Consider the following 23335-nt stretch of genomic DNA (forward strand, 5'->3'; position numbering starts at 1 on the left):
GACAGGGATTACAAACTGCATCAGGATCCACTGCAAGTACTATGACAGTTTGGCGGGAGATAAGAAAACTTGGATTTCATGGTAGAGCAGCTGCTCATAAGCCACGCACCACACCGGTAAATGCCAAAGAATGCCTCACTTGGTGTAAGGGGCGTAGACATTAGACGATTGAACAGTGGAAAAACATTGTGTGGAGTGACAAATCATGGTACACAATGTGGCGATCCAAGGCAGGGTGTAGGTATGACGAATGCCCGGTGAATGTCATCTGCCATGGTGTGTGTAGTACTAACAGTAAAATAGGGAGGTGGTGGCGTTATGGTGTGGTAGTGTTTTCCATGGAGCTGGCTTGCACCCCTTGTTGTTATGCATGGCACTATTACAGCACAGGCCTACATTGATGTTTTAAGAGCCTTCTTGCTTCTCAATGTTGAAGAGCAATTTGGGGATGGCAATTGCATCTTTCAACACGATTGAGCACCTGTTCGTAATGCCTGGGCTGTGGCAGAGTGGTTACATGACAATAACATCCCTGTAGTGTACTGGCCTGCTCAGGGTCCTGACCTGAATCCTATTGAAAACCTTTGAGATGTTTTGGAACGCCGACTTCATGCCAGGCCTCACCAACCGACATCGATACCCCTCCTCAGTGCAGCACTCTGTGAGGAATGGGCTGCCATTCCCCAAGAAATATTCCAGCACCTTATTGAATGTATGCCTGGGAGACTCCAACACCATATTGAATTCCAGCATTACCAATGGAGGGCACCACAAACTTGTAAGTCATTTTGATCACATAGTGTATCTGGATGAGACCATTGAGAGTGGTGTTGTTGATATTGGACACCATGCTGATGACTTATAAGTATTTAAAGTGAGAATCCATGACAATGAGCTACATAGATCTCAAAAAGGAGCCAGCAAAGTCCAGTTGGATCCAATTCCAGGGGACGAATGACTGGGGTGCAGGTACCTGGTGCCGATCTCAAGCAGAGCAGTTGTGCACTGTGGCCTGCACATCTTTATTCAGTCATGGCCAGTATGCTTGGCACCTTGCAAGGGCCTTCATCTGCAGCATAACCCAATGGAGCAGGTGCAAAACATGGGGGCACAAGTAGGTGAGATGATAAGATAGTGGGTACCTTCTTCTGTGTCGAGTAGGACATCGGAGACAAGGGGCAAATGGTGGGAGCTCAGGGTTGGCAGATTCTGAGAAAGAAATGAGCCACCCATGAAGCACATAGTTTGTGACATACCACAAGACTGGATCATGGCACATGTCTGCAGCAATGTGAGTAGCTGTAATGGGAAACCTATCCATAGCATGCCATCGTTTCTTATAGATGTGAAAACAGGAGATCTCCTGTTGGTCAAATGCTGGGTCAGGGTCTGAGGACAGACAAGAAAGGTCATCCACATTTGTTGTTGTGCTCCGGGCTTGTATTTGATAGTATAAATATAAGAGCTTAGGAAGAGCGGCCAATACTGGAGGTGTTGTGTAGTCCACTCTGGAAGCCGAGAGTAGGGCCCAAAGAGAGCCAGTAGTAGCTTATAGTCTGTAATGAGAGTAAACTTGGTCCTGAAAAGGTAAATGTGGAACTCCTTAATGGCTAAGATGATCGCCAAAGTCTTTTCCTAGATCTGAAAATAGCTCTTTTGAGTGGGTGTCACTGTTTTCGATGCAAAGGCAATAGGCTGTTCTCTACTGTCGTCATTCCTGTGGGCCAGTACTATGCCAGTGCTGTACGGAGAAGCGTCCATGGCCAAAACCAGTGGACGAGATGGAGTAAGGTGTGTAAGTCAGATCGCTGAACTGTGTGAAAATATGCTCACAGACAATTATCGACCTGCACTAAACACCGTTCTTCCAGAACTGGCTGAGCGGATAGATAATGGGGGTCAACTGTGGAAGGAATGTAGAATGATAATTTACCTTCCCCAGAAAAACCCTGCAGCTCCTGCTGGATTTGGGGCGGGGTAGAGTGTCAACAGCAGAAATGTTGCAGTTAGTGGGGTGAATCCTGTCTTTGTTGAGCAAGTGGCCCAGGTATTCCACTTGCTTCTGAAAAAACTGACATTTGTGTAAGTGGCACTTGAGCCCTGCATAACTCAACATAGTGAAGATTGCGCAAGTGGTTCTGATGTATAGTGCCTGTGACAATTAGTTCGTCTTGATAGTACAAGCAGGAAAGAACACAATTAAAAGTTCCAGATATCTCTGGAAAATCGCTGGAGTGGAAGAAATCCCAAAGGGCAAGCGTCTTTATTTGTATAAGCCGTAAAGCATTGCAATTCCTCATCCAGGGTGATCTGCAAATATGTGTCAGCAAGGTCTAGCTTAGAGAAATGTTCACCTCTGGATGCGGGCTGGGGTAAGTTTACACTTGTGCCTGAGCATTAATCGTCGATTTCCATCCGGCTGGAAGAGCCACTGGATTTCTTGACCACCATCACGTGTGTGGCCCAAGCACTAGTTTTGATGGTTTCAATTACTACAGCTGCACGTAGGCTATTGAGTTCTCGCTTAACAGCCACCCCTAAAGAGACTGGAAGATGAGGTGCAGCATTCAGACGTAAGGAGATACGAGCCGGCAAATCCGTTGTGCACCCAGGGTCAGTTTCAAACAGAAGCATGCAGGCAGCAAAGAGGTCGTCTAGTTCCTGGAAGGGAACCAGTAGGAGACAGCTCGAAACTCAGCAGTGATGGAGAAACCTAGCAGTGAGAAGGCAATGAGATCAAAAATGTTGCCAGCTTGAGTAACCATCAGCAACAAACAGTTGTCAGGTGGATGACCTGTTTGTATGTAGTGTTAATCATGAAACTGATCTTGGAGAGAATTGAACTGGCACCATAGGCAAGCAGCATACAGGAGGGTGGGGGCAAGTCAGGGGAACTAAGCATACATGTGGAGGTTGATCAAAGAAACAGTAGCTCCTTTGTCTACCTGGAAGCAGATGTCCGTTGTTACAATTTTGAGGGTGATAAACAACTTGGAGGCGGAAGGATCACTCTGAGAAGCAACTGCCTTAAGTTCATGCACTGTCCTGTGAGGCATGTGGGGGATGACTGTGTCGATGGTTAACAACAAACAGTGTGGAGATGCCCATCTTCCCCAAACCAGGGATCTGGACAGTCTGCATGTAGGTGCACTATGAAGCAGTCAGGACATTGTGGCAGATCCTGCTGATTACATCAGCAGAGTGTGACAGGCTGTTCAGAGGCCGTGGAGGTGTCTGAAATTGATGAATCACAATGCCAACATCTGGAAAAAGACTTACGAGAATTCTGCCCCTGAGGTGGCGGCTAGATCGGTGCTACCTAAGGCTGCGCCATCATGTGTTCATTTATAGCATGTGTGATCTCAAAAGAGTGTGTGATTTTCAAAATATCATCTAAAGGTTGGGTTGCCCAGTTTGAGGACTGCAATACGAACTTCCAAATCAGAAGCCAATTTAACCATATCATTTCGGATTAGTGAATTTGCATATGAAGTTTTGAAAGCCATGTTTGTGCAAGTGAAATTGCAATTTTGATTCAACCCTTGTAAATCCATCAGTCATGAGTGGTATGACTGACCAGGTTGCTTGTAATATTGATGCAACTTGCACATTGTGACCTCATCGAATTATTTGAATAATAATTGGACAGTAACGAACTCATCTCCTTGGACATGAGTGCAACCAGATTTGAGAGTGGAGCCAACTTCTTTAGCAAGAAAAATGTCTCCAGGGAAGCCCCAGAAAGGAAAAGTGATCATTGAAGAATGTGATAAAAAAAAAGTGATGACGTGCTGCTTCGGATGCTGCAAATACATGTCCAAATCCTCTTTTGCATCATTAAATGGCGAAAATGCGGGTGTGCGGCACTCCGCCTATGAATTGGCCACAGCCTGAGTGGGTTGGAAACTCTGAACTCGTGAGTGATCCAACAGAAGTTGAAATTGTTCTTGGAGATGCTGTTGCTGCTGTTGGAGCTACTGTAAGAACTAATGCTGCTGGAGCATCTGTTGCTGTTGCTATTCCACAAACTGCATGAGCCTGGCATTAATGGAATGCTGCTAACTTTTTATCTCGTGACCAGTTATAGTGACCAGAATCAGACAAGTCTGGGAACGAGTTCAGAACCAGCCATGACTGGCTGACTGGTGAGAGCATTGACAGCAGTTTGCCAGAGAAAAACAGCTGGATAACACAAGAGAATGACAGACTATGGAAGTTGCATGACAGACCAACAGTCCAAAGGGCAAACCAAGATTGCATACTAAGACGTTTTGAATTCTGAACCAAGACAATGATGTGTAGCGAGATCTGTATGATAATGCAGACAAATCACAACGAAGAGTCAGAGTGGCCATTCGCAGCCGTGACCTCTCATAGGCTGGCCGGACAGGCATAGCTTATGGCAGCACTTACATCAGTGACCGCAGCACCTGCAGGTGCAGCAGCGCCACCCAGTGGCCGTCATCAATGTCTATACTGTCCGGCAGAATTTCAAATGTGCCAGGCTGGGATACAAGACTACTAGAGGACAGCAACAAGGTGCTGTCAAAAATCCTTCTGAAGAGAGTAGAAAAGGACAGGTAGAAACTATACTTGGATAATATTGAGTGGGATTTAGGAAGTGAAGAGGATGCATAGAACACATGTTTATCCTGGAACATCTAATAAGACATAGGGTCTTAGGTAAGAAGTAGGTTGCAGCGACTTTTGTGGACTTCACAAAGGCATGACTCTGTTGACAGACAGGCACTTGGAAGGGTCCCGTAGAACAGTGGACTATGCAGCAGTACGCAAGGATGGACAAATTTAAATATGTGGGATAATATATAACAAGAGCAAGGAAGGTATGAGTATACCAATAACACCAATAATGAAACTGTCATGTCTGTCAGTTTGAATACACTTCTCCAAAACTACTTGAAAAATTTTCATGGGGTTTTCGCATGTAATGTAGCAAAAGTTGGGGTACCATACAGGCTTTACTTCATCAAAATTGGATCATGGAAAAATATATGTCCATACATATTATAAAGATGTTTGTTCCACATCTCCAAACCCACAGGACTGATTTTAATGAAACTTGGTACACGTATCACTTTCTGTCTGTAAAGAATAGCTATGTGGGTGAGAACCCTCAAACTGTCAAAGGGGAGGGGATGAGGTTGAAAAAGAAGTGTAGACCATGACAAGCAAATACCTATATTTTATTCATCCAGTATTTGAGAGTGAGAACACTTAGTTACTTGCAATAAACTTTACACACAGTTTCAAACCTTTACAAAACTTTGCTCTTTAAGTAGTGGCAACAAGAATGTGGGAGATTAAAGTCTGGTTGCTAGTGTCTCAGCTATATAAAATGCTGAAATGTGTGACATACTTCATGTTCAAGATCCTTTTATCTTATGAACTAAGCTGATACAAAGTGCCTGTATAAGCATTAGAAGGCTATCTTTTTGAATATTTGAAGCAAGTTGCTGTTCTTAGCACCACTTTAGTATCCTATTAAAATTTAACTGAATATTAGTTCAGCTGGTTCCAGTTAGCACTTCATTGTAGATAACTGTATCATCTGAGGTTAATATTAATACTGTTTCCAAATTCATTAATATGCAACATAAACAGAAGGATCCCAACACAATTCCCTGGTGCATGCCCGATGTTACTTCTACAACTCTCTACCCAAGATTACATGTTTTGTTCTCCCTATCAAGAAATCCTCAATCCATTAATAAATTTTGATTGATTATATAATCACATTTTTGTTAATAATCATTGGTGCGATACCATCTCAGATGCTTATTGAAAGTCATGAAATACTGCATTCCCCTAAATGCCTCCATCATGGCTTTCAGGATGTCGTGTGAGAAAAGTACTAGTTTGATGTCACATGATTGGTGTTTATGGGAACCATGCTGGTTTCCATGGAGGAAGTCATTCCATTTGAGATACCTCACTGTGTTTGAGCTCAGAATATATTCAGAGATTCTCTATTTTAGCTGATGGTGTGTGACAGGTGTGGCGAAGGTTTTAAAGTCTTTTGAAATGAATGGGCTTAAGCCTAAGCTTTTAGGCTGGAGATTTTAGTGTGTTGTAGACTGGCTGACTCATCCTTTTTATTCCATTAATCCAGCTGCAGCTATCTGCTATGCTATTTTAATTATTTCCATAGCTTTATCCTTTCTTAGTCAAAGTCTTAGCCCTGACATAATACAGGGAGCAGCAAAAAGGTCTGATGATTCTAAAGTATAAAGAACACAAATGTTAAGAGAGAGAAAAAATGTTTTATTGGTTATTGCAGGATGGTATTAATGGAAATTAAAGAAAATAACATTGGAACAACCAATTTCATCAGTTTAAGATTTGAAGATATCAGGAGACAGGTTGGTCATTTCTTGAATTATGGCCACCTAAGTTCGACCAATATATGGGGCTTGCTTGTGGAGACTCTTGATCTCGAGAAACCCCACAAGAACAAATCACAAACACTTAGATGAGGGAGCATGCTGGCCATGGAATATTCCCAAAATGCAAGATTACTCGAAACTTACTTCTCAAAAAGTCCATCACCTCATTGGCTGTTTGGGCAATTGCCCCATCCTGCTGGAACCACATTCTACTGTGCACTAAGTGTTTTCTCCGAAGTTCAGGGATCAGGAAGTATGGCCCAGTGACACATGTTTTTGTTACACCACAACACACTATGACCTTAGGGCATGCAGAGGACATTGATGCAGTTCTTCAGGATTTGTAGCTGACCAATAACGAAAGTTCTGTTTGTTTACATAACTGTCCCAATGAAAATGTTCCTCATCACTTATGAATTTTTTTTCATATGTCATCAAATCAGTCATTTGCTCTGGAAATGCTTTTTGCTTTGCGTGGTCATTGGGCTTTAACTGCTGAAAAATAGCCATTTTGTATGGATGGAAATGCTGATTTAACTGCAAAATTCGTCTTACTGGGTGGTCAGACATATGAAAATCAGCAGCTTGTTTATGGATCGGCCCCAAGGACTGGCTTCCACAGTTTCTCATACTCTATCGATATTCTCTGGTGTCCGGGCTGATCTTGGATGGCCTGCCGACTTCCATTTCAGTGCTGAACTGGTAGCTCTGAAGTTATTCACCCACAGTATAATTGTGTTGCGTGTCGGAACATTTCCTTGTGGACCTAAATTAAAGTGCCTACAGAACTGCAGCTGCACAGCAACACAGGAATCACTACTTTTCAAAAACGCCTCGACAACGATCATGCGATGCTCAGCCAACCACTGCTCCATGGCTATTGAAAATGTCCACATTTAGGCTCTGAAACACGCCTATTCCCACTAGCCCCCACCACCTACTCGCTCAACCCCCTCCCTCTCCCTCTCTCCCTCCTTCTCTGTCCCTTTATCCCACTGTTAGACAAATGGTCGGTGTCTTCATGGAATAATGTTTGCAGGTGCCTATGGAACCATGACTGTGCCTTGGAATGCAACTCTTTGTCCAAAGCAAATCGACAGCCACGAATGTCTTTCTTCAGGGTTCCAAAAACATGGAAACCCATGGGAAGAGAGCTTTCATTTCTGTTGTTACTCATAAGTTTATTTGGATTTTGGGCAAGATCTTTTTATAATATTCAGCTGCAATAGTCACACAAGGCTTCATGCATTGCTCTCTTGATAGCCAAACCCATTTCACTCAGCATTTCTCTCCATAGCCCAAACCTTTGTTTTACACCTGTTATGCAGTTCAGATACTCACTGTTTTTTATAGTGTCTCTATACCATGGAAGGTCCCTCGTATCGTAAACCTTTCGACTAGTTCGTATCTATCCACTGCATGGTCAACTATAAATTTCCAAAAGTCTCCACTTTGCCCACTAAAGTCGTTCTCTTCATGAGGACATCAATTGAAAATTACAATAGGCCTCTTATTTTAACAAACTTACGTGGAAACTAATCATATTTATAGTTTGACTAAAAAAATAACACTAAATCATTATTATTGTTATTATTATTATTTTCTGTGTTATTGTTTGTCTGAAACTTCATAGTTCCATTTTTTTATTTTCCTGTATTTGTTTCTTTCAATAAATTCTGTATGTTTTATGACAATGTTTACCACTACTAATTTCCAATTAGTAACAATGTAATAAATAAGAAATGAAAGTGAAGTGAATGCTAGAGTGTCATTCAGATGTGATTTCTGGAGTTTACTGTTGTTGCTTCTGTCTAGAACAAAGTATGTTTATCATTCTTTTTGGGCATTGTGTTGTTTTCAGTAACTGTGACTCAGAATACTGGATGTGTTGAGATTAAAGAGGAGCAGGCAAACAAAGAATATGGGCTGAAAGGTTCTACAGCACTGATGTACCAAGATGATGAAATTAAAACTAGAGGATGGAAAAAACCGAGACATATAATTGCTAGTGATGATGATGATGTTTGTGGTAAGGGGCAATGTCATATTTTCTTATAAGAAGAACTGTAACCTTTAGGTCACACTATGTATCTATCAAGAGAACTATTTTTTGCTTACTATACATATATTTCATTGAATTGTTTCTATTGTTGAATGTACATGGAAAACATCGTCTTTTGTTTCCAACGTCGTTTTTATTCGCACTTCCACTCCTGGCTTATTTATTTTCTCTTCATTTTCTTTCTTTTCTGAATCTTTTGTCTTTAGAAATTAGAAACAGCATGTACTTAATTGTAAAGCCAGTATATCACTGATTTGATATTTGAACAAACCCACTAAATGCAAACACTGTTTATATGACTATAAGGACTGTGGAAGACTCAGTGGTTGTAATTCCATACAGTGATGCTTAATGCATACATCTCAGCTTTGCTGGGGTCCAGTATTAAATTACATATCTTCTTGTAGCATATCAACTTTGAAATACAATTGATGTTTTTGTACAGGTTTTAGTGCTGCAGATTACTAAATAACATGTGTCAAGGAGTATTTACCATAACAGGAAATTGGGCCAAATGAGGTTAAGACATGGGGCTTGAATTCAAGAGGACTGTGGTTAAAATCCTTGACCAGCCATCCAGTTTGATTTTTTCCTTGGTTTCCCTAAATTCTGTAAGGTAAATGCGGGGATGACATCTTCAAAAACAATGTAGGTGGTTTCTTGGTGTCTGACCTCTTCACTCCACTCTCTAACAATCTCACTATTAATAGCACACAGCGACCAAGATTGTCAGTTACCCTTGGCTTCTGTGTTTATGTTAGCTGTCAAAGAATTCACACTCAACCTGCCAAAGGCACTGGCTTTTGGTTTGTTCTTTGTGTACAGTGTGATGTTCCATGATGTTGCTTGGACAACGATTTCTTGTTAATTGTAGACAGTTCTTGCCAAACTCTACTCTATTGCTAATTAGTCTTAAGTATTATCATATACCTTCTTCTGTGTTTATTGGTGAATAAATGTTACTTGTTCCTAGAACTCTGGAGTTCACATTCTGTACAATTATCTGAGTATCTCGAACACACAATTATAGTAGCTTGGAAAGCTCAGATGGTAGACCAATTGCCCACAAAAGGCAGAGGTCTCAAGTCTCAATCCGGCACATAATTTTAATCTACCAGAAAGTTTCACATCAGTGCACACTCCACTGCAGAGTGAAAATTTAATTCTGGGAATATCCCCCAGGCTGTGGCTAAACCATGTCACCACAATATCCTTTCTTCCAGGAGTGCTAATTCTGAAAGGTTTGAAGGAGAGCTTCTGTGAAGTTTGGAAGGTAGGAAACGAGGTACTGACAGAAGTAAAGCTGTGAGGATGGGGCATGAGTCATGCTTGGGTAGCTCAGATGGTAGAGCACTAGTCCATGAAAGGCAAAAGTCCTGCGTTCGAGTCTCGATCCAACACACAGTTTTAATCTGCCAGGGAGTTTCATGTCAGCACACACTCCACTGCAGAGTGAAAATTTCATTCTGGAAACAATTATAGTTGTTTGGGTGACTAACATCTAGTTGTGTCTACAAGGACATGAAAAGTTAATAGTCCTTCTTTTCTTAAAACTCTCTAGGAGACTACAGAAATCTTTTACTTTGATTTATTTGATGTAACCAGCAGAGATATTGCTGTCTTTTGTCAGATATACTGTATAACATAAAATAATGGTGGGAAAGCATTAAAACTCTAAAAATTAGTTAGTTCAGTCACTACTCTTCTAGTTAGATTGATCACATGTGTACTTAATCAGTTACTTATGTTATACGTCTTCATACATACTATACAAACCACTGTGAGTGCATGGCAGAGTTTACTTAGCACTTACCCCTCCCCTCCCCCTCCCCCTCCCCTCCCCTCCCCCTCCCCCTCCCCCCTCTCTCTCTCTCTCTCTCTCTCTCCCTCCCTGCTCCCTGTGTCCGTCCCCCTCCTCCTACTCCTACTCCTACTCCTACTCCTCCACCTCCACCTCCAGCTCCCCCTGTGCCAATTCTCCTCTCCCTCTCGTTACCCCCCACCTCTTCTCCACCACTTTTCCTTTCTATTTTCCCTTCCTGTCTCCCTCATCTCCAGCATCCTCTCCTTCCCTCCCATCCTCCCCCACGCCCTCTCTCAGCCTACCTATGTGCTCTACCCTATGATCTCTTTTTGTCTTGTTGTGTACCCACTGAGTCATCTGCTGAAAGACCTGCCTCACACTATCCCTCTACCCACTCCTTACCTTGTGTGTCCTTCCTTAACTCCTCCTGATCTCCGTCTGCCTCTGCCTAGGCAATAGCTATTGGTAATAAACAGTCAGTCCTCAGCTCTGTGTGTGTGTGTGTGTGTGTGTGTGTGTGTGTGTGTGTGTGTGTGTGTGTGTGTGTGTGTGTGTGTCCTTCTCCTACAGAAAGAGAAAGAGCTTGAGAGCCATTTTTAAATACTGTTTTCTGTTGTGGGTTTTTGTGTGCAAGACATCAGTCATCTTTTCTGTGTGCCACACATGAGTCAACTATAGGAGAATGCATTTAGTAATATCTTACAAGATGTTTTGTCACACCACCATGTACACACCAGTTTCTCCAGTTGGTTGTTGTATTATTAAAGTCTTCTCCAATGATGACTGAATGTTTGGAAACTTTCGTGGTAATAAATAGAGGTTTTCTCTAAAGTTTTGAGTGACATCTTGAGTTCAGTCTGGAGGCTGATACGAAGATCGAGTTACTAATTTATGCCTGCCCCTAATACGGAGTGCTACCAATACAATCTTGCCTTGGGGGATTTGAGTTCCTTGTCTGTTTCAACAAGTACTCATCTCCATTTACAATTAGTCTGTCCTTTCAATATACACTTAGATTTTCATAATGGATGACATATTATCATGAGAGATTGTGCAGCTGTTCAAATTTTTAAAATAGTTATTGTAACAGTCTCAGTTGCAAATAACCACACTTGATAACTAGTTTTGATCACATTTAATGATCATTTTTAGATCTAAAAATAAAATGAAACAAAACATTAATAAACAAACAATGGAAAATCCAGGATGGAATGTGACAGTATTATGAAAAAGAAAGTTGCTGCTCACCTTATAGCGCAGATACTGAGTCACAGATAGGTACAACAAAAAGACTGACACAACAATAGACGACCCCCCCCCCCCCCACACACACACACACATGACTGTAGTCTCAGGAAACTGAAACCACACTGTGAGGAGCAGCACCAGTGATGGATGGGAGTGGCGACTGGGTGGGGGTAAGGACGAGGCTGGGATGGGGAGGTAGTGAGGTAATGTGGAGGTGGCAGACAGTGAAGTGCTGCAGGATAGATGGAGGGCAGGGGAGACATGGGGAGGAAAGGGGGGTGGGGAGTTGCAGAAAAGGAGAGAAGTAAAAAAAACTAGGTGTGATGGTGGAATGAGGGCTGCGTAGTACTGGAATGGGAACAGCGAAGGGGCTGGATGGATGAGGACAGTGACTAACAAAGGTTGAGGCCAGGAGGATTACAGGAACATAGGATGTATTGCAGGGAAGTTCCCACCTGCGCAATTCAGAAAAGCTGGTGTTGGTGGGAAGGATCCATATGGTAAAGGCTGTGAAGCAGTCATTGAAATGATGGATGTCATGTTTGGCAGTGTGTTTAGCTACAGGGTGGTCCACTTGTTTCTTGGCCACAGTTTGTCGGTGGCCATTCATGCGGACAGACAGCTTTTTGGTTGTCATGCCCACATAGAATGCAGCACAGTGGTTGCAGCTCAGCTTGTAGATCACTTGACTGGTTTCACAGGTAGCCCTGCCTTTGATGGGATAGGTGATGCTGGTGACTGGACTGGAATAGGTGATGGTGGGAGGATATATGGGACAGGTCTTGCATCTAGGTCTATTACAAAAGTATGAGCCATGAGGTAAGGGTTTGGGAGCAGAGGCTGTGTAGGGATGGTTGAGTATATTGTGTAGGTTCGGTGGGCGGGGGAATACCAATGTGGGAAGGGCAGGAAGGATAGTGTGCAGGACATTTCTCATTTCAGGGCATGACGTGAGGTAGTCGAAACCCTGGCAGAGAATGTAATTCAGTTGCTCCAGTCCTGGGTGGTACTGAGTTACGAGGGGAATGCTCGTCCGTTGCCAGACAGTGGGACATTGGGAGGTGGTGGGAGACTGGAAAGATGTGGCACGGGAGATTTGTTTTTGTACCACATTGGGAGGATAATTATGGTCTGTGAAGGTTTCAGCGAGACCCACACTATATTTTGAGAGGGACCACTTGTCACTGCAAATGTGATGACCACAGGTGGCTAGGCTGTATGGAAGGGACTTCTTGGTATGGAATGAGTGGCAGCTGTCAAAGTAGAGGTATTGCTGCTAGTTAGTAGGTTTGATGTGGATGGATGTACTGATGTAGCCATCTTTGAGGTGGAGGTCAACATCTAAGAAGGTGGCTTGTTGGGTTGAGTAGGATCAGGTGAAGCAAATGGGAGAATTGCTTCATGCAGTCCTACTCAGCCCGAGAAGTACCATATGTTTCCAGTCCTCCAGCACCTCCCTATGTCCCACTGTCTGGCCACAGACGAGTATTCCCTTCCTAACTCAGTACCACCCAGGACTGGAGCAACTGAATTACATTCCCCACCATGGTTTCAACTACCTCACGTCATGCCCTGTAATGAGATATGTCATGCCCACTATCCTTCCTACCCCTTCCACAGTGGTATTCTGCCGTCCACCAAACCTACACAATATACTCGTCCATCTTTACACAACCCCTGCACCCAAACCCTTACCTCATGGCTCATACTTCTGTAATAGACCTAGATGCAAGACCTGTCCGATACTTCCACCACCACCTATTCCAGTCCGGTCACCAACATCACCTGTCCCATCAAAGGCAGGGCTACCAGTGTAACCAGTCATGTGATCTACAAGCTGAGCTGCAACCACTGTGCTACATTCTATGTGGGCATGACAACCAAAAAACTGTCTGTCCTCATGAATGGCCACCGACAAACTGTGGCCGAAAAACAAGTGGACCACCCTGTTGCTGAACACTCTGCCAAACATGACATCCGTCATTTCATTGATTTCTTCACAGCCTCTACCATATGGATCCTTTCCACCAACAGCAGCTTTTCTGAATGTCGTAGGTGGGAACTTTCCCTGCAATACATCCCACATTCCTGTAACCTTCATGGCTTCAACCTTCATTAGTCACTGTCGTCACCCATCCAGCCCCTTCCCTGTTCCCATTTCAGCTGTACACAGCCCTCATTCCACCATCATACCCACTCTTTTTACTTCTTTCTTTTTCCACTATTTCCTCCCCCCCCCCCCCTCCCGGTCCCCTTCTCCCTCCTCACCTCTCCTCTGCCCTCTGTCTAACCTGCAGCACTTCACTGTCCACCACCCCCACCATACTATCCCACCCCCTCCCCATCCCAGCATCGTCCTTACCCACACTCAGTTTCCAATCCCATCATGCACTGGTGCTGCTGCTCACAGTGTGGTTTCAGTTGCCTGAACCGCAGTCGTGTGTAAGAGTTGTGTTTGCCATGTGTGTGTGTGTGTGTCATCTATTGTTGACGAAGACCTTATTGGCAGAAAGCATTAATTGTGTCAGTCTTTTTGTTGTGCCTATCTGCGACTCAGCATCTCCGATATATGGTGGGTAGTGACTTTCCTTTTCATAATATTTTTAAATTAATAAACTACTATTTCTGTAGGTAACATATGTGGGAACTATTTGAACTTCAAAAATTCTTAAAATTTTGCTTGAATGAGCAGATAATGTACATTGACAATATTTAAAATTTAAGATTCTTGAATTGTGCCTGATTAATCACTAGTTGTGAAAAGTTAAAATTCTTTAAAAAGATCATAACCATAAGCTGTAACACATCAATTTAGTTCTATTTACAGATGGATGAATCTTCATCCACACTGTTTTCACTGTGTAGTTCATCTGCCCCATTCTACATCTCTCCTCTGTGTAAAGTATTATTTCCAATGTAACTGTCCATAATATTTTTCCAGTGACGACAAAATGTGAGTTGAAACAGTGATAAAAGTACTCTGCAGCACAGCGCTATAAACATCATGACTACGGAGCTGTAAATTCTTGGTATATTTATCCTGTAGCTGGAGTGACTTCAGAGTAATCAAAGCCTTTTTTATGTGTGGGGTTCTTATCTTACTATTTTTTTACGAGGTTTAATTATTATGTTTTAGTGTGCCAATGTGTACCTTATGATGATATTATGGATAAAACCTGTTGTGTTCTTAGTACAGGGTGGCCAGGCTAACTGTGAATACACCAAATATGCAGTACATGAATCAAACATCATCACTTTCATTTCCAATATGTGCAGAAATTAAATATACATAATTCTGAAAAGTCAGAGTCTGAAGATTAGTAGCACTGTGCAATGTTAGTTGTTATCTCATGCCGAGTCTTCAGTGATTTGAGGTCGGAACTTGGCAATGATGTCTTCATGATATTCGTAGCCCCATGCTTTGTAATAAGCTAAACCCTGCAGCTAGTGTGACTCATGGTATCAGCAGCTTGTGTCCCTTCTATGAGTTGCATCTTTTGCTGAGATGTGGACAGCATGCTGTGAGTAGTCAACATAGATACTGTCGATACCGTAAAATCCACAAGTGTGTATATATATGTATTGTGTTATTTCGTGCCTGTCTGTATGAGGTAGAAATAATAGAGTAGCCCAAAATTTGTTCACTTGAATGAGCAAAAAGAGATAAAAGAAAAAAAGAAAGCTAAAAGCATTGTAACTGTTTCCTCAGCCTCTTTTAGTAATGTCTTTGAGCTGGTCATTTCACCATCAATTTGAGAATTGAGCAGTAAATGTAAATTAGCACTTTAAAAATTGAGCTGTAATAATAAGTAATTTTAATGAAGTTGTGAGCAACATGTCATCATTTTTGTTCTATCTCAATATCTTTTTTTATTACTGTCCTCATTTTACAGCTTTTTAAAACTCTGCTACACAGAAAGCGATAAACAAACACTCTTCATCTTGTTGTTATTCTAAGCCATAGAGCATAATTTATTTAAAACTAACAAAAATGAATTGTGATAGTTTCATTAATAGTATGTTATCAAAATGTGTACATGTTGACGATTGCACAAGTTCCTAACTATAAAATATTGCACTTTTTTTTTAAGACTTGGAAAGGATTGGAGATGTTGAGCAGCCAGTTGGAAAGATAGAAGCGTCATGCATACAGCTAACCCCTTCTCCAAGCTGTGCATATGTTAATGACTTAGTAACAGTAAGCAGTGGAAGTGAAGAAAAAAACTTTGAATTTAACATTCTTAATGGTGAGTCATTTTTTTAGAGTATAACTTAAAATCTTACTTATTAACCATTTTTATTTCAATTGAGTGTTTCCTATGTCCATATTTGATATGAAAACTAGGATTCATTAACATATTTATTTTTGTTGCCCTAGGTGATGCCTTTAATTCTAGCATGGAGTCTCACATATCAGAGATTATTACTGATTCAGAGGATTTGTTTGCAGATTGTGATAAGGTGTGTTCAATTTTTCAATGTTGATATCAAAATATTAGTTTTGTAATAGTCTGAAATTACATCATAATTCATTTATATTACTAATAGATTTGCTCTTTGACAAATTTCTGAAGGTTAAGGAAGGAGAAGGATCTCGTGGAACGTCCCCCGTGCTTAGCAGTAGCTTACAGTTTCAGTCGAATAAGCCAGTGGGTTCCGCATTGAACTCTGTCAGTGATAGTTCTGTCACCAATTCAGAAAAAGATGGTGACAGCAAGTTAGTGAGTGCAATCAATGAAAAAGTACCAAGAGGAACCACAGACGACACAATTTCAGCAAAGTCCAATGTTATTTGCGGTAAGATTAATAACAACAATACTAATAATAATAAAATGTTACCTAGTTACCTCACTTTTATATTTCCATGATTGTGGTGGGTAAATACAATTGGACACAGTCATGAGGAGTGTCTTGTAATTTACTTGCATACAGAGCTACAATTGATAAACAGAATACACCGCACAGGTTCACTTATCAGGCAGGCTCTTCTGAGCATGGCGTCAATATTTAATGCATACTGCATGCATTGCATTCTGTAAGCCACACTTGTCCTGTAGATCATGTCAGAGGGTGAACACTTTGGGGGGGGGGGGGCTAGTCTAGGCTGTGCATGGGTTTTGCAAACCCAGATGTGTCAAGATGGGGACTGTTGAGTGTTGCCAGTACTATGTAACCATCAGCTCTGTACATGGTTCAGTGATCACATTGTGGTATGTCATCAGAACATAGTGTGTCAGACAGTGGGAATGTTGACTATTACTTGATTGTAGAGGAAATTAACTAAGTCACATAACCAGTTGCACATACAAAGTAAGATGCACTGTTACATCATAATGTTAGCACAAAAAATGATTGCGGAAAACGTCATTGCGTGCAGGTGTGATGATGACTTACTGTTAACATTTTTAATTTTGTGGATGATGAGAAGGTTCTTACTAACAAAAGATAAGTAAGTCAATGGTGTGTAGATTGTGGAAGGCAGTTCACAATGCCAAATGGAACAGGGTTTGAGTATGTGTCCCAAAGCAGAAGAGACAAAATGAATGCATTAAATAACTTGCTGATGTTAGTAAAAAAACTGATTATAAGGTGAGGTTTTTCCCCATGAAGACAGGCACTGCTGAACACTGTTCTTTGTGTCATCATCACTGTCAAAGTGCCTTCCTCCAAAATCATGCTACACATTCAAGAACAAGTGATAGTTAGAAGGTGTGAGTTTGAGGCTGTACAGTGTGGAGTGCTCAATTAAAGAGTTGTGTTGCTTCATGGCAACACACGTCACAATTCTGCTGGTGTCACTCAAAACCTTATTCAGCAATTCTGTTGGGAACAATTTGATCACTTGCTGTGCGGCTCTGATCTTGCACCTCCTAACTGTCACTTGTTATTGAAATTGAAGCACAATTTTGGAGGAAGGTGCTTTGATAGTAATGACATGCAAAAAACAGTGTTGAGCAGTGGCTGTCTTCACTGTTGGCATCTTTCTATGAATAGGGCATAGAAAAGTTGGTTTCCCGCTATGATAAATGTCTGAACAATACTGGAGAGCTGCATTAAACGAGTCTGAGGACTGAAGACCACAACAACAGCAGCAACAACAACAACAACAACAACAACATGTAGAAAAATAGTTCAAGATATGCTCTTTTTTGTAAAAATAAATTTTACTTTGAAAACAATGTTTTATGAGTTTTTTTTCCAAAATGTACTTACTTTCCGGACCTGCCTCATTCTACTGCTCAGGTCAACATAATAAATTAATATAGAGATCTTGTGGACTGAAACACCCTACAGTGTTTACAGAATTCCCCAGGACTGCCTGAGAGGATTTGCAATGCATTTCAGAGATGAGTTCAGTGTTGTATTCAGGCGGACACATGGACAACATTTCGAACACCCTACATTTAGAGATGCCATATGTTCCTAGACACTGATGAACCGCAACAGAAAATGTGTTGCATCTCAACAATGGTTGATTTGTGGACCCATGTGTGTTGGAGCTTTTTAGCTAGCTTTGACCTGTACTTTTTGTTATATCCACAGATTACCACCCACGTGTGAACAAACATTTTTATTAGGTGGAGCAAGGCTACTGCTTAATTTTACAAAAAGATAAACTTTCCTCAAAAACAAAAGGCTTTTTCTCCTACCAAAATTTTATAACAAGCCAAAGAATATTCCACCTTATTGAATTGAAATATTAGCAACTGAACTGAATTTATGTTCCTTTGTTGGGTTTTCTCTTGACACTTTCTGGCGGATGCCAAGGAAGTAGACGGGCGCAGAGTTCAGCGTCGATGGCCAGCGTAGCGAAGATGGCACCTGGACGTTCCAGCTGCGTTGAAGTATCTTCCAGGCGGCAGTCTGCAGCGGGTCAAAAGACGGCTGTTTCTGCTTCTTCTGGCTATTTAACTTGGCAGCTCCAGTCTCTCTCCGCTGATTCCGGAGTGATGATTGGCGGCCGTTGGTGATCTCTGACTGGTGGTTGGTGATATCATAGTGTGACCATCCGTGCTGGAAAAAGGCTCGTGCGCGTGCATAGTTCACGGCTAATTGAATGTTTGGCGGGAATGCCTCTAGCGCTGGCTGGCGGAACACGCCGGCACTAAGTTGCAGGTGCCGATTAACTCTGCCGCAGTAGCCAACCGTTGTGTTTGTGTGGCTGTGTGCACCACGGCACTTTTCATGTGTGAATTATTGACCATCACTTCTGAAGATCAGAGTATCTTATAGTAATTTGAAGCAAGTTGGTCAAGAACTTCTTGAGGTTTTTGGTAACAGCACTTCCCTTTATGTATTTAAAAATATGTAGCCTATGTCTGCCCAGGTTTTCCAGTTTTTCATTATCAAAATTACACAGCAACCTGTTTTTACATAGCAGTATAGTTATAGATAACAACTTTTATAATGGCAAACTTTGTGTTGATGTTGTTCTCATCATTGTTGTTGTTATCTTCAATGCAAAGGCAGGTTAGATACTAGTCCATTGCATGAAAGTCTCTTCATCTCTACACAGCCATTGTAATCTACATCCGCTTTAACTTCCTTACCATGTTCTTACTTGATCTCCCTCTACAGTTTTTACCTCTAACACTTCCATTCATTACCATGATGTTCTGAACTAATTCAGAGAGAGACTGAAATACATCCATCAGTGGACTGTGTAAATGGCCATATCTTAAACAGCCAAACAGAGTTATATCCCATGGTGCTACTGGACATTTTACTTGATGTTGCCAGTTGATTGGAGCAAAAAACATTGAGCTTATGTTCAACCAATTTAGTTTGAACATTAAAATATAATGTATCAAACACATAGAATTACAACACTTTGTTTTTGTTGTGATCTTCAGACCAAAGATTGGTTTTATGCAGCTCTTCATGCTACTCTACCGTGTACAAGCCTCTTGATCTTCGAGTAACTACTGCAACCTACATTCTTCTGAATGTGCTTAGTGCAGCTATCTCTTGGTCTCCCTCTATGATTTGTACCCCTCATTCTTCCCTCCAGTGATTGGTGACTCTTTGATGCCTCAGAATGTGTCCTACCAACCGATCCCTTGTTGTACCACAGATTTCTCTTCTCCCCAATTCTATACAGTACCTGAAACTTCCTGGCAGATTAAAACTACTGTGTACACGGACTGAGACTCAAGTCTCAGTCTGGTACAAAGTTTTAATCTGCTAGGAAGTTTCACAGCAGTGCACACTCCACTGCAGAGTGAAAATCTCATTCTGGGAACTGCTCAGCACCACCTCATTAGTTATGTTATCTACCCATCTAATCTTCAGCATTATTCTGTAGCACCACATTTCAAAAGCTTCTATTCTATTCGTGTTTATCATCCATGTTTCACTTCTATACATGGCTACACTCCATACAAATGCTTTCAGAAAACACTTCCTTGACACACAAATCTATACTCGATGTTAACAAATTTCTCTTGTTGAGAAATGCTTTCCTTGCCATTGCCAGTGTACATTTTATATCCTCTCTACTTCAACCATTATCAGTTATTTTGCTGCCCAAATAGCGAAATTCATCTACTACTTTAAGCGTCTCATTTCCTAATCTAATTCCATCAGCATCGCCTGGTTTAATCCTACTACATTCCATTATCCTTGTTTTGCTTTTGTTGATGTTCATCTTATATTCTTTTTTCAAGACACTGTCAATTTCGTTCAGCTGCTCTTCCAAGTCCTGTAACTGACAGAATTGCAATGTCATTGGCAAACCTCAAGGTTTTTATTTCTTCTCCATGGATTTTAATTCCTACTCCAAATTTGTCTTTTGTTTCCTCTACTGCTTCATCAATATACAGATTGAACAACATCGGGGATAGGCTACAACTCTGTCTCACTCCCTTCTCAACCACTACTTCCCTTTCATACCCCTGGACTCTTACAACAGCCATCTGGTTTCTGTACAAATTGTAAATAGCTTTTCGCTCCCTGTATTTTACCCCTGCCACCTGCAGAATTTGAGAGTTTTCCATTCAACATTGCCAAAAGCCTACTTTAAGTCTAAAAATGCTATAAACGTAGGTTTGGCTTTCCTTAACCTGTCTTCTAAGATAAGTCGTAGTGTCAGTATTGCCTCGCATGTTCCAGTGGAATCCAAATTGATCTTTCCCAAGGTCGGCTTCTACCAGTTTTTCCATTCGCTTATAAGGATTCCGCGTTAGTATTTTGCAACCGTGACTTATTAAACTGATAGTTTGGCAGTTTTCACAATTGTCAGCACCTGCTTTCTTTGTAATTAGAATCATTATATTCTTCTTGAAGTCTGAGCGTATTTCACCTGTCTCACGTATCTTGCTCATCAGACAGAAGAGTTTTGTCAAGGCTATCAGTAGTTCTAACTGAATGTAGTTTACTTCTGGGGCCTTGTTTCAGCTTAGATCTTTCAGTGCTCTGTCAAATTCTTCATGCAGTATGATATCTCCCATCTCATCTTCATCTACGTCCTCTTCCATTTCCATATTATTGCCCTCAAGCACATAGGCCTTGTATAGACCCTCTATATACTACTTCCACCTTTCTGCTTTCCCTTCTTTGCTTAGGACTGGTTTTCCATCTGAGGTTTTGGTATGCATACAGGTGGTTCTCTTTTCTCCAAAGGTCTCTTTAATTTTCTGTAGGCAGATCTATCTTACCGCTATTGATATATGCTTCTACATCCTTAACTTTATCCTCTAGCCATTCCTGCTTAGCCATTTTGCACTTCCTGTCAATCTCGTTTCTGAGATGTTTGCATTCCTTTTCGCCTGTTTCATTTACTGCAATTTTACATTTTCTCCTTTCATCAGTTAAATTCAATATCTCCAGGCAACACTTCAGAACCATTAAAATTGAATCCCAAAAGGAAATGTTTGTTTTAGTTTCAAGAAATATCAATAACTTAACAGCTGCTTTGTTAACTAACACTTCTCCCTTGCTGACTCCACAAAACAGTTAACCTTAAAAACTGAAATGAAATGTTATGTTCTGTTTTTATTTTCAGGTCTGCTGGAGGGAATGCAGATTGATCTTGGAATGAATGAAGATGTTCTGAAATGGTTGAGAGAGACTGAAACACACCAGTCTCTGAAGCCTGTATCTATGGAAGTAAGGCAGAACTCAGCCATAAAACATATTTTTAGATCTGTTTTTTATGTTTGCAAAATACTTGGCTGTAGTGACATTACATTTTCAAAAGTAATGTACCTTTTGTGTTGCAGACACCATATACAACATTGAAGGAAGTAAAAGCGTCATTGCTGAATATTCAACTCAAAATACTGGAGAGGGTGTTTTCAACATTTGATGCCATTCCCTTAGTGATACTGGATAAACTACCTGGATTTAATCAGTCAGTTTTTCTGAAGCTAAAGAGCTTACGTCAGAGGGTTAAAGCAAAGTTGAAGTTGGCTGATGTCCTGGTAAAGAGAAAAGCTGCTTTGATCCGTGAAAGAGCAAGTATCAGTGCCAGTGATGATTCTCCTGACAAACGAGTAAGTACTGGTGAAAGAACGATCAAGAGAGAAAAGCAATCATCTGTTTCACCTCTAAAATTGAAAGACAAGAGTAAAGAGAATATTCCAACAAAGATTAGTCCAAAATTAGACAGGAGCCAGACAGTTGTAAAGAGATCTTCGGCCTCGCCATCTGATAGATATGTAGGTAGATCAAGTAGTAGTGATTGTCTAAAACACAGTGGAGAAACTAAAAAATCATTGAGGAAATCAGCTGGTGATCAGACAAATGAATCAGAAAGGAGAGCTGATGTATCTCGCATTGCTGTTAGTGAGAAAAGAAAGTTGTTTTCTAGTTCATCAAAAGAAGAAAGTTTACAAAAAGAAGAGTTTAATGAACATTTTTATGGTAAAAATACAGTAATGCCTGACTTTGAAGACAGTTTTGTTAGTGTTGAGAAACAGTCTGTTACTCACCGTGTTTCATTACTTAGTGAAGCGAAGAAACAATTATCAGTGAATAGTAAGAATTTCAAGGCTTCTGCAGAGAAAATTTCAGATTCCGATGTTGCTTCAAGTTATCAGGCTGGCAGCAGCTACGATTCTAAAGAAAGGAAGCTTTCTACTTCTAGCAAGTGTGATGCGGTGGGTTCACTGGATCATGAAACCAATAGTAAGAGGCAGTCTTCTTTGTTGCTCACACCAAAACCTTCTTCAGCAACAGTAAAAGATTCAGCACACTCTACGTGTAATTCCTCTGGATTAAAACTGAGCATGGGGAAAGGTCTTCAAAACTCAACACCAGTTGCCGTCCATGATGTATCACTAGGTCACTCTGAATCTGCTAGGAAATTATCTTCTGGTTCTACAGCCTTTAAGTTTAAAAAACCTATTTTTGGAACAGCTAACAGGAATTCAGACTCAAAAAGCCCCATAGTAGTTAGTGGTAGTTCAAGAACCCCACAAACATTCAGTACAGCAGCGGCCTCAGGCACTAACGGTGGAACACCAACTAATTGCAAAATTCAGGTGAAAGAGAGTGCTAGAAGCATAAATTTTTCTGGACCTAGTCATGATAACAGTAGTGAACCAAATGGTTTTACCTCTGTGCCGTCCAGTTCAAGAAATGAAACATTCCAGAAGCCGCAGGCAAACAGCAGTGCTTGGAATACCAGCTTCACCTACGCATTGGGATCAGCTCCAGGTAACGGTAAGCTAAATCACTTTTATTCTCAACACTATAATGTAATTCAGCCTGAAGTTGTTACAGTTTGCAGCTTGTAGTTTTTTTTAATTTCACTTACAATTGTTTATAATGTTAATTAGCTTGTCTATCATCACTCAGTAGCATTTTAATGTAGAA

At 41.1% G+C, this 23335-nt stretch overlaps 1 protein-coding gene across 1 annotated transcript in view; it reads left to right on the plus strand.

The window, feature by feature from the left end:
• LOC124623172 (Bloom syndrome protein homolog) overlaps positions 1 to 23335 on the plus strand; it is a 172736-nt gene that overhangs the window by 25469 nt on the left and 123932 nt on the right. The window contains exons 4-9 of the mRNA XM_047148976.1: positions 8266 to 8433; positions 15610 to 15765; positions 15897 to 15979; positions 16093 to 16315; positions 21522 to 21625; positions 21739 to 23182. Coding sequence (XP_047004932.1) covers positions 8266 to 8433; positions 15610 to 15765; positions 15897 to 15979; positions 16093 to 16315; positions 21522 to 21625; positions 21739 to 23182 — 2178 coding nt within the window. The remainder of the gene's footprint in view (positions 1 to 8265; positions 8434 to 15609; positions 15766 to 15896; positions 15980 to 16092; positions 16316 to 21521; positions 21626 to 21738; positions 23183 to 23335) is intronic.

Source organism: Schistocerca americana, chromosome 7 (assembly GCF_021461395.2).
Source record: "Schistocerca americana isolate TAMUIC-IGC-003095 chromosome 7, iqSchAmer2.1, whole genome shotgun sequence".
NCBI lineage: Eukaryota > Metazoa > Arthropoda > Insecta > Orthoptera > Acrididae > Schistocerca > Schistocerca americana.